This window comes from Lathamus discolor, chromosome 4 (genome assembly GCF_037157495.1).
Source record: "Lathamus discolor isolate bLatDis1 chromosome 4, bLatDis1.hap1, whole genome shotgun sequence".
In the NCBI taxonomy this organism is placed as follows: Eukaryota; Metazoa; Chordata; class Aves; order Psittaciformes; family Psittacidae; genus Lathamus; species Lathamus discolor.
The window spans coordinates 22,527,320-22,541,264 of NC_088887.1; the positions used below are offsets into that span (position 1 = coordinate 22,527,320).

Consider the following 13,945-nt stretch of genomic DNA (forward strand, 5'->3'; position numbering starts at 1 on the left):
AGACTATGTATAAGATGTAAGCCTTCCAAGGATCCCATAAGAATCAAATGGAATAGAGAAGCTATCTCAACTAGCCTTCTTTAAAAATATCAGCTCAACAGAGAGAAAGCTATCCCCCCCCTACCCTGTTTGGGTTGTTTTTTTCCCCCAAGACATGCCTTCCAGCTCTTGTAAGAGACATTTCTCTCATGCTTTAGAACAGAATTCTGGTCACTGCCGAGAGATATCCACTTTCAGATGATGAACAGCAAATGTTTTCATCCCATTGAGTGGCCCTCAGCTGTTCCCCAGGAACAGGTGGTTCCTTACTAATTTTATAATGGTGCTTATCTGAACAGCTCAGAGAGACTTAGACACTGGAGTACTGATTCACTGTTGCTCTGTGATCTGCACACAGCAATAAAGCAGCAGATAAAAGTGCCTTTTAGTTCATTATGCACTTCTCATTCCAACAGAATGCCCTAGTCTCCAGTGGTTTCTGAGTGAAATAACCATCTGAAATGCAGTAACTGTACCATTGCAAAACAGCAGAAGCCATCTGGGACATAAAGAAGAGAAGGACAACTCCACAGTTGCCTAATAAATAGATGTTTCCTTGCCTTGCAGGTGCTTCTGGACAAGAGAAGATATGAGCCACCTTCCTTCCTCAGTCACTGTCATGTTTACTGTGGTTGATGCTCCTCCCAGTAGGTTAACAGTAGAAACTCGTCGTTGTCTTTGCTCCATCGACTGGCCATTGATATGAATGGAGAAAATTTCTGGCTTGGAACTCATTCCTATCAAATGTAAGCTAATGTTGTCATATGCACAAGCTTCTAAATCTGAAAGAGACACCAGAGTAGGGTTCAGAACACAGACAAATCGTGCAAGTTTCCTATGCACACTAGGTCTATACTGAGGCTTTGCTCAAAACATTAAACAGAAAATAAATATCTGACTCCTGTGATCAGTGTTTGTAACAAGAGGAAGTTTCAGATGCTTGCCAATGGAACAGAATCCTCTACATCAGTGGAAGATAGGTGTTTAAATCTTACATGCAAATGATACTCTGAGTTATAGTGAGGTGGGAAAGAAGGAAAAACACCAGAAACTTATTTTGGAAAGCTGGTTTCTCCTTATTTACAAAAAAGAGAAGGAGAAAGGGGAGAGGAAGCAAAGGGGAGAGGAAGCAAAGGGGAGAGGAAGCAAAGGGACTTAAAATAGTCTTTTGTATTTGCTCAATGGACCGGATAGAGATATGAAAGTAGTTGCTTGGGAGAACTAGGGGAAAACACTAGTGACAGAATAGAATCATAGAATAGTTAGGGTTGGAAAAGACCTTAAGATCATCTAGTTCCAACTCCCCTTCCAGGCTGGAAGTCAAAACACAGAGCTTGCACCAGCTACTAAGAAGGAGAAAAATGGCTACTGGTAAACCCAGGACAGAGTCCCTCCCCAGCATCCTTATAGGCCCCCTTCAGATACTGGAAGGCTGCTATGAGGTCTCCACTCAGCCTTCTCTTCTCCAGGCTGAAAAGCCCCAACTTTCTCAGCCTATCTTCATACGGGAGGTGCTCCAGTCCCCTGATCATCCTCGTGGCCTCCTCTGGACTTGTTCCAACAGTTCCATGTCCTTTTTATGTTGAGGACACCAGAACTGCACACAATACTCCAGGTGAGGTCTCACAAGAGCAGAGTAGAGGGGCAGGATCACCTCCTTCGACCTGCTGGTCACGCTCCTTTTGATGCAGCCCAGGATACCGTTGGCTTTCTGGGCTGTGAGCGCACACTGAAGCCAGCTCACGTTCATTTTCTCATCGACCAGCACCCCCAAGTCCTTCTTCACAGGTCTACTCTGAATCTCTTCTCTGCCCAACCTGTAGCTGTGCCTGGGATTGCTTCGACCCAGGTGTAGCCCACTGCAACCTTCCTAGTCTTCCCATAAGGTAACTGACTTTCCACTTCCAGGAAGTTCTTCACTTGTTATGTTCTAAATGCTGTAAGACCAGCAGTTCACTTAAACACATCACTCTTTCCTCATCAGCTGAGTAAAAAAGTGAGGTATTTATGTTTTTATAGTTTGTAACCCTGTTCTTTGTGCAGAACTCTTCTTAGAAGTAATCTTGTTGTTCTTATCAGCAATGACTTCCTTCCAGCAGCACAGTTTCTCTTCTAGGGTTTAGATGCTTACAGACATGTTCTAAAAACAAAAAAAGGCTGTAATCCATGCCTCCACATTCCTGTTCCCTTGCACAAAAAGCAGAAGTAATACTCAGTCTTCATCAATGTTAGTTTCCTTTCACATTAGCCTGAATAGTACCTGGTAATGTTCCATCAGTATAGCCATTAATTGTGTACTTGAGTGATGCTGATTTTTGCCAGCTCTTGTCTTCATCAAACACACCAAACATCAGTACATACTCCTTATCAAAAAGTATCTGTGACCCATCCTCATTTAGGCTTCCTATGACAAAGAAACAACAGGTCTTGGTTTGAAGCTTAAATAAAGTAGTTTTCATACCAGTGTAGTGGCATCAATATGTATCTAGTGAGCTTGCTTCACCTGTTAGTATGCACTGGCTGTACCTGACCTTAAGGATGCTTATAAAGTAATTTTATTTCTCAAAGTACTTTTGGGTTGGGTAACCATAAAATCAAGAGTCTGTAATATTCCAGAGGAGATTAAACAACATGCAGCAAATTGTCTCAGGACTATTCTGGCAATATGTTGTAGGGATCGCCTTAACGAATGGGAGTGTTAAACAACTGTCTGTCCACGATCAGAAGCTGGCCCCTCTTTTGAGACTGTGAGGCAAGGAGAAGGATGATGGCACAGTCACCTACAGAGCAAACACTGCCTTTTCAAGCTATACTAAGGTCATCAGCTCCTTTAAAATGAATAAAGCCAACCACTCAGCAAACAACCTTTACACAAACTTTGACAAATACTGCTGAACTGGATCAGTTATAAGAAACCATCTAATTGAGTTTGTCATACAGGTGTGATTTCTATCAACAATTATAATTAATTCTGGACATGCCACACAGAACAAGTGCCATTTTACTGGTTCTTTCTGTAGACTGCTCACATCAAAACCTTCCATTTGCTACTTTCAATACAGTCCAGGACTAAAATAGATGTCCTCCTGAAGCACATGAACTAAAAATTTATGAGCTTGTTGATTATTCTACTTGGGAAGAGACACTGGCAGTGGAAGCAGTTATCTTTACTGTAATCCTTCTTATTTATGAGATGCTCTAGGGCAACAAATTTAAGGCCGTGTATTTAGCAATAAAGCAACTGAAAATGCAACCAGGTCAGGCAAATGTATCTAACAGTAGCACTCTCTGTCCATCCTACAAATCTAGGATGGATCTGCATGAAAACTGGCATTTAAAAACTTTAACATATAAAAGAAAGATGTTAAAAAACATCTACTGTACACTGCATGTAAAGATGTGGAAAGGAAAATAATATATCTTCCCCATTATCATACAACCTTATTAAGAAATGAAACTATGCTACCTTATAGTAGTCATAAAGCATTTCATTACCTTTCTTACAGATAAGCAGTGCCCCAATCAGACCAGAGTTAAAATCCATTGCCATGTTTTCATGAGAATAATATGCATAAGTAAGACAAGGAAGGTCAGCTTCTCTTGGACCAACTTCTTCTGTTATATCCCACACATATGTGTAGACCTGGCCTGGAAGCACAGCATCATCTCGTTTTTCTACAGATGATGTTTGGTCATCATACAGGGAGCCTGCCAAGAGAAGAGTCAGTAGAGTGGCATGAAGACAAAGAGCAATTAAAGCACCTGGAATATTCTCTGACAAGCAGCTCATAAACCAATTGGGCAGACTAGCATTGCCTTGCTGCCTCAGACCTTTTGTGCACCGAGCATCCAGGTGGCAGTAAAAGCTCATATCTATAACTACCATATCCAACAAATCTGCAATATGACAAAGGTGAGACAGAATCAAAATCCTAGGTGCAAAAGGCACATTACAGCGTGCCTTTTCTTACAAAGATAGTCAAACTGAACTGCTTATCCCTTCCAATAAGATGTTCTGTTCAACTCCATGTTACAAAACTTCTTTTGTACCAACACAACAAAGCCTTTAATAAATTTGTGAACTGCAGGTCAGTGCCCCGGCTCAGCACCCAGGGCAGGGCAATCTAAGAAGTATGTGAAAGCTCACTCTGTGCTAGTCAATTTGGTCACAGTTTATGATCTCTTTCTGCTAGTTTCATGAGGGTTTCAGGAGCAAAACACCACAAAGCTGAGAATGAAATGCTGAGTATCAGAACAACATGATCAGCACTGTTACCTGCCTTTACCAATAATGCCCTGATGTAAACTATTGCAAGGGATTTGGAAAAGTTGTGTGGTTTTTTTGAGACCTGTATTTAAGAGTTTTCATGTCCTGAAAAAGAATATTTTGCAGTTACATGGGGGTTGGACCAGATGACCTCCAGAGGTGCCTTCCAACCTCAACCACTCTGCAATTCTATGAAACAGCATTTGCACACAGGCAGTTGCTCAGGAGACTGTGCATGTCAGATGAAACTCGTACGTCTGGTGTTACACTGATGAACAAGAAAGGAGCTAACAACCAGTGTGAAGTTTTAATACAGGATCAACAGATACTTGTGTTACACGTATTCTCAAACACTGGTCTGGGCCCTTCTCAGTATTTCATGGAGTAGTCTGCAAGTAAATGAACAAAGCACAGATTTTTTTCTAGAATTTACCTTCTGCATTTTTGCTGTACACTATGCCTTGGGGATGAATACTGACCGGCTTGTCAGCCATATTCTTAAGATGAACTACTAAAGTATCTCCCACTTCAGCATGCAGAGTTGGTCCCAGAAGTCCTGCAGTTATTCAAGATAAAGAAAATGTAAGCAAAACTGTGTGTTCAGTGAAATTAAAAGTTTTCTCCTCCCAGTGAGGGAACATGAACTCTCGAAGTACAAGTTGCTAAATCAATACAGGCAGAGAATGTACCACTGCAATGAAGACTTACACTTAAAAAGGCATGTGGGGACTTAAAACCTGCAGGCTGATAGTCAGGACTGTTATAAATTGTGTGTCTGGCAAAGAGCACTTAGAAATCACAGGAAAATGGTAACTTGGGGAAAGAAAAAAAAAAAAAGAAAAAAGTGATTTCCAGATACAGCAAATTTATCAAAAGGCTCATGTTGAGCTTCATTGGGAATTTCTAGGAATCATTCATACACAATTAACAGTTTTAGGAAGGCAGACATTTTATAGCTTAAGAGTTCAGGGAAAGGCATTCAAGAACATTTGAGCAGCAGTCTCAATGCCAGAGGTTACAGAACAAAAAGATCTTTCAAAACCCAAGTGTTACCTAAAGAAATAATAAATTCCATGCTGCAAATTTTTTGAGGCATTGCCTGCTAAAGGTTTCAAGAGGGTCTTTTATCCCCACTCCCCATGTTGCAAAAATAAGCAATGGAAGAGATCTGCTAAAACAACCTCTGTCTTATTTGCCTCTTTTCTTGTAAATCATTTAGTAACTTTCTTTCTCTGAAAAGAAAAAAGCAGTTTCAGATAATACTGGAGAACAAAACTAGAAGGAATCAGATCGTAGATTAGGTCTTTCAGGGCAACTTGTAACAACTTCACATCACCAGCCTCACACACACACATACATTTACTTTGAAATCTAAATCTAAACATCTAATATCTGAAGTTATATTATCTATTAATAGCAAACACAGAAATGCTGTATAAGTGCTCTGCATAAGTACCAGAACACAAGTACTATATTTATGTACGGCATAAGTAGAAGAACTTGCCTCCGACCACTTAAAGTGTCTTCAAACGGTAACAGATGCAAAGTCAAGGGGACATCTTTCACACCCAACCTTACAGTTTTTCTTTTCCTTTCCAACAATTTATCAGAAAATGTTTAGCCTCAGGCCTTATGCTCATTCCATAGGAATTTCTAGTGTCACCACTGTGACTGTGCCATACCTGTCTAAACGTGTACAGGAACTTGCCTCAGATGCTGAAAACAAAGGGAACAACTCTGTATCATGCAATTAATTTGCAGATAGCACTAAGCCTCTGAAAAATCGAACCTCTCTATGGGCTTTGAAAGCCTGGTGCACTGCAGTGACCTCATCCCCTGTGCCTACTTGGTTTATGTGAAAAACAGTGAACACAAAAATACAAGCTTGTAACTGGCTTTATAACAAGCAACAAACATACTCGGACATTTCCTTCCTGTTTACCTGCAAATTTCTTTGCTGGCTTTTCTTTTTTAAAATCCACTTCATATTCTCTGTAAGAAATTTTCTTAAACACTGGATCTGAATGTTCCAATCTGAAACCAAAGAGTTAAAAAAAAAAAAAAGGAATTAAAAGGACAAAGACTCCCAGAGATGCCATTGCTTTTAATAGATTGTCTCAGAAAACAAATCCTGGAATCAAATTTAATCACTTGCATGTTTTGCTGAAGGCAAGGCACACAGTCCAACTCTTTGTAGTGTCTTCCCCTTTCTTTCTTACTCTACTGAATCTATGATGTTCCTGAGGTAAGCCACTTCACACTGGACATTCGATTACAGTACCTAGCACACTTTACCCCTGATTTTGCTGATGGTTTCTATAGGTCCTTTTGATTCTGAAGATGTCTTTGCTTTATCCATTTAAGACACAGAGGAAGATGTCTTGACCGTGACATCTTAACCTAAAAAGCATCTGACAAAACACAGTGAAAGAAACTTGAATTTCTATTTACTCATCCCCATGCCTGAACTTTAAAAATCACCACAAAGATTCTACAACAGCATTAACAGCAAGTTCCTGTTGCAGCAATGACCTTGAAAGCAAGCACAAAACTGTTCCCTGACAACTACGAATCTCACAGCAAGTCAGAAAATTGCTTTGTGAGAAACACTGCAAGTGAATCAAGCACTCAGCAGACCACACACCACTTTCCTAGAAAATATTTAGGCAAGCAGAAGGAAAACAGCACACAATACTACTAGAATGGAAATAATGACGAGAAGAGAGCTGGAGGGATAATAGCCTTTCTCATTTATTGGCCGATTTCTTACAGTATGTATGATGACTGAGTCCAACAGTAATTCCACTTGCTATTTTGCAATGCCCCCTCAGACACATTTGATAGTAGGGAGCTGATGGGCTGCTCAATCAGAGAGAGGCTGGGCAGAAATAACAGTGAACTTGCTTCAGTGACATCAAGGGTCCATAAGGGGGAGATCTCTTTTTATAGAGGTCTGTGACACTCACACCAGAAGTCAGGCAGAATCAGCTCATGTTCTAATTCATTCTCCAGTCTTCAAAGACACTGATGAAATTTAGTTCCACTCTTTAAGAAGGACCCAATCCACAAACTTCATTGACAAGTGTTGCCCTAATGTGGCAATGTTCAATAGAATATGCCGTAAGACTATGGGGTGGAAGAGGAAATTGATCATCAGCGCCAATTGTATAGCTAGAAGGAACAAAGTGCGTAGCTTGCTAACACTTTGGAAATCTCAGGCTACGCAAGCAGGTCTAATTACATAACTTGTGGGAACAGCAGCAGTGACGCTGCAAGCACAGATAATACATTTTCATTTTGCTCTTAAGTGTCTTACAAATACCACTTGCATGTGGTAGTAAATCTTTACAAAGATAAGATGACTGAATCTAGAAGTGTCTTCTTATAGCCTGTATGACTGGAAAATTAAAGAAATAGGGAAGAATCCATTTTCTTTTCAGCCTCCCTTCAGTTATTTAGAACCAATGCAGCAAAGTATCAGATTTCTACATGGTATTTAGACGTTCAGCTACTACTGAAATCAGAGCAAGTTACGTAGCCAACTGCCGCAGTGAGTAGCTTTGTGGCTTGGGGTTTTTTGTTTGGGGGTGGGTTGGGTTGTTTTTTTGTTGCTTGCTTTCGGCTTTTCTTTTCCCCCTTTGTGTGGCTGGTTTTGATTTGAATTTCTGTATGTTCTACAGAGTTCATCAGACCCATTTAGGATGTGACTTACTTTCAATACTTACGAGAGAGATTTCAATAGGCACTGTGTATGAAAAACCCTAATCAGAGTTTCAACAGTCTATCCACAACATGATGTTTAATGAAACAGCAGCTGATGCTTATATCGATGCATCCAGTGCAGATGAGAATGAAGTTCTAACTATTAAATTCACATGGCCAGGTCAACACTAAAACGGCATTTGGCTTCATATTCGTGCATTTAAATAATATTTTCTTCTGTCTTGCCTGTTTGACATTATGCTTTTATAATTTGTATTAAACTTCCAAGCGGAGCTTTAGAAATCACAGAAACTTCATTTTAATTAAGTCTTGAAAAAAAGAATAGATAGAAAGTCTAAATCTGAATTGGAAATGTCCTTTCTGTAACATCCAGAAATGCAATACATATTAAAAACAAATGAAAATAAAAACCACAAACTGAACCATAATGAAGAAAACAAGCCATCCACTAATATACAAAACCCTAGTAGTTCCCAAATACTCTTCAGTGTAGTAAACAAGTAATTTGTATCATTTCATGCCACTTCATGGACAAATAAAAGCTGTGTATGGTGACTACAGTGAGCACAGCATAAAAATGAAGCCTAATTTAAACAGATTTCTAAATTACATCAAGTTCCATCATTGGTGGCATTGCATTTGCAGTGTTTATAATCTTAATGATAATAGTGGCAATACAAATAAGATATTTATATGCTTGATTGGCATATGCATGTAGGATCGACATTCTGCAATGGTGTCTGGAAAAAAAATACTTAATGAAGTTCAGCAATGCTTGATCCTACACACTTTACCAGTAGAACTCAGGATAGCCATTTCACAAAAACTACTGAGCAACTCAGAAACAACATAGCTAGTTCCAAAGTTCATTGAGCTCTGATTTAAGTGAAAGTGATAGTATCCACGGTGGAATGTATTTATTCCTTCAGCAAATTCTAAAGTCTGAAAGTTCTCAAAATCTCACCAAACCATGGCTCAACTTAACATCGGTCAAAATCTATACGCCTAAAACAATTACATTAAAAAAACTCCAAAACAAAACAAGAAACAACCCAAAACAAACAGCAACCCACACAAAAAGATGACACAGGCAAGCCCTGGAAGATACAAAAGTGCTCTGAATACATAAAAGTAATTCTATCCACTAATGAAAAATAAAAAGGAGCTTTTACTCCTTCACTGGCTCCAGCCCAAATTATGCTGTTTAAAGTCACACAAGTTTCTCTGAAGCCAACAGATCAGGCTCTAAAGTCCTCCTGGGCTCCAGAATCCCACAGGAGATGGCAGAAAGCACTTTCAGTTACAAGAGAGGGCTAGTTTCATCGTCATTGTCCTGTACTTTGTTACCTGGACTTTTCCTCAGGTTCCGGTTTGTAGGTCCAGCTAGTGATCTGAGCAGCTATATAGTGCTCCCTGACCTTCACTGCTCCCACCACATACTTCTCTGAGTCTGGCCACCATGAACCAAGCAGAAGGAAGAGAAAAAGGCACATGCAGTGGAGTGTCATGGTACAGATGCCTGCTGATGCTGGTCTGGAAGACAAGGCAGAAACCACTGCTTTTATTGCTGTTGCTGCTTCTAACTTCCCCTTAGAAATGAAATATTTGTGATGCAACAGGGTAACAGCATTTGCTATGCTCAGGTCATTGCTCTTCACCTCTGCCTCCCCCTTACTGGCCAGGATCCAGTAGAGATAAACTGTTTACCTTCCTTCCCCTCCTCCACACACCTTCAGTGAGAGACAAGCACCAAGAAGAAGCAGCTTCAGCCTCACTACAGGCTGTGGTTGAGTTATTGTCTACTGAAGCAGCAGGATATCAGAGGCAGAAGCAATCACTTACAATTACAGGATGTTCACCTTGCATGGTTTGGAAGAAGAGGAGCATATTTTCTATCTTCCAGGAAAACAGAAACCCGGCATGGCTGGCAGTGATGGAAATTTCCTAGTTAGATGCTACATCTCCTAAGAAGTGATTCTCACTTAGAAAACAAAATGTTGAGGGATTAGGTGTGAGGACTAGAAATGGATGTAGAACTAAATCTAGTTCAGCTCACCATACACTGCATACTCGTAATAGTAACTGTTCAACTCTTCCAAACATGGTGTCAGCTTGTTTGGTTCCCACTACACTCTTAAGCACCTCAGGTAATGGATAACGAACAGGCTTCTCAGTGGCAGCTAACAGGTCAGCCTGAAGACTTGCCCATACTGAGAATCCATCTAATCTAGTCTTGAATAGGATCTGTTGACATTTATCCATAAAGAAATTATTAGGAAAATATCTTTTGATAAGCTAATTACCAGTGTCAACTGTATCGCCAAAAATGTTTCCCTGGTTTTGCCAGTGCTGAGAAGTTTGTTAAAACAACAAGAAAATTGTGGAGAGTGTTTCCTGTACACGGGGATTACTGGAAAAAGCAAATATCCCTACGTATTTCTTCCTGGATAAAAGTTCACAACTTTTTCAATAAATAATTGTGATCACTGGGACAGCATAAGACTACAGACATCATGGAGGAGCTTCAAGGCAGTATACTGAACTTTAATTACCACCTATTGCATGTACATGGAGTTAATCACTTGTTTCCATGGGCCACTTTGACACATCATGTATGAAATGGATGTAAACCCAAGAATCCAGCAACAATTAAGTTGGACCAGAATGCATGCACCGATATTGAAAAGAAAATCTTAGGTAAACAAAGTCCAATAGTATTTCATTACTAATTAATTATTGTTTGAAAGAACTCGCCATAATCCTTAGTAAGCTACTTCAATAATTTTTAAGTAAAATTTATGTTTGTCTCATTTTCTACTGTGGTCCCAATCTGGCTCAGGATCTATTTCAATGCTGGTACTTAAGAGTTTGACAGATGCTGTGAAAATGCCTATAGTCTAGATATCACGAAAGAAATCTCTGGGCAGATAGACAATTCCTTCCTTTGATCCACAACTGATGTTAAGCAGTTGGTGCTGAAGTTCCTGGCCCACTCTGTTAAACATAAACCATCTTCAATTTTAACTTAGCTTGTCTCATCTCCAGGTCTTAAATTCATACAGAAGCATACAGAAAACATCACACATCTCTATCAGAACAGAAATTGATTTGTGTTTGTGTCCAATCTGTACCCACTGGGCTTTACAATGCTGTTCCTAAAGCTCCTTCCCATACAGGGATTTGAAGACCTTTTTGTATTCCTATGTGACTGGCTGCAGAGATGAAACTAAAATACACTTTAGAATTTTCTGTGATTCTGTTGAACTAAGTGTTTGAATTTTCCATTATAGGTAGGTTTTTACTTCTTACTTCTGCTTACTTCTTCCCTGTAATAAAAGGCTAAAATATTGCAGGATTAAAGTTAATACCCAAGAATACCTGCTGAACCCCCTTGCTTTGTGACTGTGAGCATTATCAAAGCTGACATCAGTTACTTCTCTTTTATCCATATCGATGTATTTTTGAAATTTCTTAGTAGGTGAATCACACAGTACCATTCAAACGGTTAAATGAATCAAAATGCATTACATCAGTGAAATTACTTTCGTAAGTGTGGCTGATAATACTGACTGTTTTAAAGAAGAGTATCAAATTAAACCAGATATACTTTGCATTAAGCTATACTGATTAGCATGTAACACCCTTCCTTAATACTTTAAGAACCAGAAGTCCAATATTGGCTACTCCCTTATTTTGTCCTCTTCCTGAAATGAAGGAACAATATAAGATGGAGCTGCCTAAAATTATCTGGGTCAGCCTGTGGGTTGTGGTGTGGTTTTCTGTTCACGGTTGGGTTTTTTTTGGGCAGTTTTTATTTTTGTTTGTTTGTTTTTTCTTTTGCATGTGTGTTGTTATTTTGGGTTTTTTTGTCTTCTTTAAGCTATTGCACCACATTGACTCCTCTAGACTATGGTAAGTTTCACTGCGTTTTGAAAAACATTATTAATAATCCAAAGACCTTGCTCCCTTTCACCTGACCATTAATTTCAAATATCTGCAATTATATCCTCTGTCTGACATGGTGAAAGTCTAATACATACACATAATATTTTCGTTGGCACTGGTTGCCTGCAAGCTATCACTGTTAGTCACGACAAGTGATTACAGAATACATTCTCAGGCTGAAGTTTTCCAAGACCATCTAACTTTATTGTCTATTCACATATTTAGCTGCGATCATCATCCTCACAACACTGCACATGCTGCAAACTTCGTACTTTATCTTCATTGCTTTCCCAGATGTTCAAATGTACATTTGGTTACATTTGGTCACATTTGGTCACCAGCAACTTCAAACGATCTTGTGGGCAAAAGCCATGCATGAAGGAGCATGAGTCTAGTCCATACTGGCAAAACAATCTCTGCAGCACAATGAATAATGTTATTCCCAAAACAAAGCAGGATCTTCAGGATGTACTACTGATATTAAAATGCCAAATGAAAATGAAGCATGGAAAAAGAGTCATAAGCAACACTTTGTAACACTGAAACCAGGTCTTCATCTTCTAACTGGGGAAGATTACTGTCTGTCCTGACACCCAGTAATTGTGGTCCTGATTCCTACATGTGTCATGATACATGTGAGAACAGACTACTGCTCCAAGGCTGACCTTTAAAACTATCTATCATTGACAGTTTTTTACCCTGAATAGCTTTGGCTGAGCTTAAGCAATCAAAAACAGACAACAGTTTTTAAAAAGAGCTGTGAAGTGGTGATTTGCAGTTTTCTGCAAATTACAGATTAGGACCCAGAACACATTTGGTTCTATTTCATCACAAACACTATCCTAAATAGTATCAGGCATCCATATCCTGATGGTTGCCATCAGGCTTAACAGTTGTATTATAGTGACTGACTGAGAGGGAGCTAGTATTGATAAGAGTTGTAAAACAATTATCGAATTGGTTGCTAATAATGTCTTAGCATAGATCTCTCTCAAACACACAGATCAATGTATCATGTCCAGCAAGCGTACTTTGCTTAGTGCAGGGCGAAAGGATTTCATGGGCAAATAAGGAGTTAATTATTGATCAGCAGCGAACACATGGTTCTGAAGTAGGTAAAAGACAGAGGGGACACTTACCAAATCTGCCAGGCACAACTTGGAACAGAAGCCATCAGACAAATATCTCCAGTTCTGCAAAAGGGCACTAGTGCCAAGAAAGGTTAATTTGAAACGGCTCATGTTTTAAGTTTAAAATAGATGTACTATGTTGAAAACCACACAAGCAGGCAAAAAGAAAAGATGGCAGGAAAACTCAGACTTTCTTCCAGACAAGAACTTACTCAAAAGGAATACATGTATGCATTTTGCACTTGATGACAGCTCATACAAGAACACATTCTGCAAAGCTGTTAAAGGAAGGCAGGCTGTGTAACTTGTGTGGTCATACACACGCTACAAGGCAGTAAGAATGTAAAACAGCATTTCAGACTGCTTTGGTACTAAAGGCTTCAGAAGATATATAATTATGTTGAATTAAACCTAAACACATTCACATGTTTTAAACCTCTTGGCTTTTCTTAGGAGAAAAGCAAGTGTCCTTCGTTTGAACTGATTATTTCTCCTGTCAATACATTTACCAAAACCAATTATTTAGTAGGACCTAAAACTATTTGCACAGAAATGTTGAATTCAATAAACAGTTTCAGGAATAAAAAGGAAGCAATTTTCTAAATATTATAAAACTGAATTTCAGTGCTTTAAGAAATTTGTCTGAAGACCACTGGCTTTTAGTCTGAAAAGAATTAATTTTAAGGAACAGAAAGAGAGGAGAACACACCAGCTTCCTCTCTTCAAAAGCTACATTAATAACATCTGACTCAAAAGTTTGGACTGACCCAAAAGAAGCCTTCCCCCTCTCCACTCCACCCCCCACCGTGTGTTTAATTTTTGTCAGAAAATTTTCAGTTAA

At 39.2% G+C, this 13,945-nt stretch overlaps 1 protein-coding gene and 1 long non-coding RNA gene across 2 annotated transcripts in view; both read right to left on the minus strand.

The window, feature by feature from the left end:
• Positions 1-9,614, minus strand: part of F5 (coagulation factor V) — a 36,361-nt gene extending 26,747 nt beyond the window's left edge. Inside the window, exons 1-6 of the mRNA XM_065676657.1 lie at positions 9,377-9,614; positions 6,249-6,340; positions 4,740-4,862; positions 3,535-3,747; positions 2,300-2,443; positions 600-821 (exon numbers count right to left, since the gene is read on the minus strand). Coding sequence (XP_065532729.1) covers positions 600-821; positions 2,300-2,443; positions 3,535-3,747; positions 4,740-4,862; positions 6,249-6,340; positions 9,377-9,537 — 955 coding nt within the window. The 5' untranslated portion in view covers positions 9,538-9,614. The remainder of the gene's footprint in view (positions 1-599; positions 822-2,299; positions 2,444-3,534; positions 3,748-4,739; positions 4,863-6,248; positions 6,341-9,376) is intronic.
• Positions 9,615-12,156: 2,542 nt separating this feature from the next.
• Positions 12,157-13,186, minus strand: LOC136013183 (uncharacterized). The gene is made up of 2 exons (XR_010612177.1): positions 13,114-13,186; positions 12,157-12,390 (listed from the first exon to the last, which is right to left on the minus strand). It is a non-coding gene; the product is annotated as an uncharacterized LOC136013183 (long non-coding RNA).
• Between the last annotated feature and the right edge of the window lie 759 nt (positions 13,187-13,945).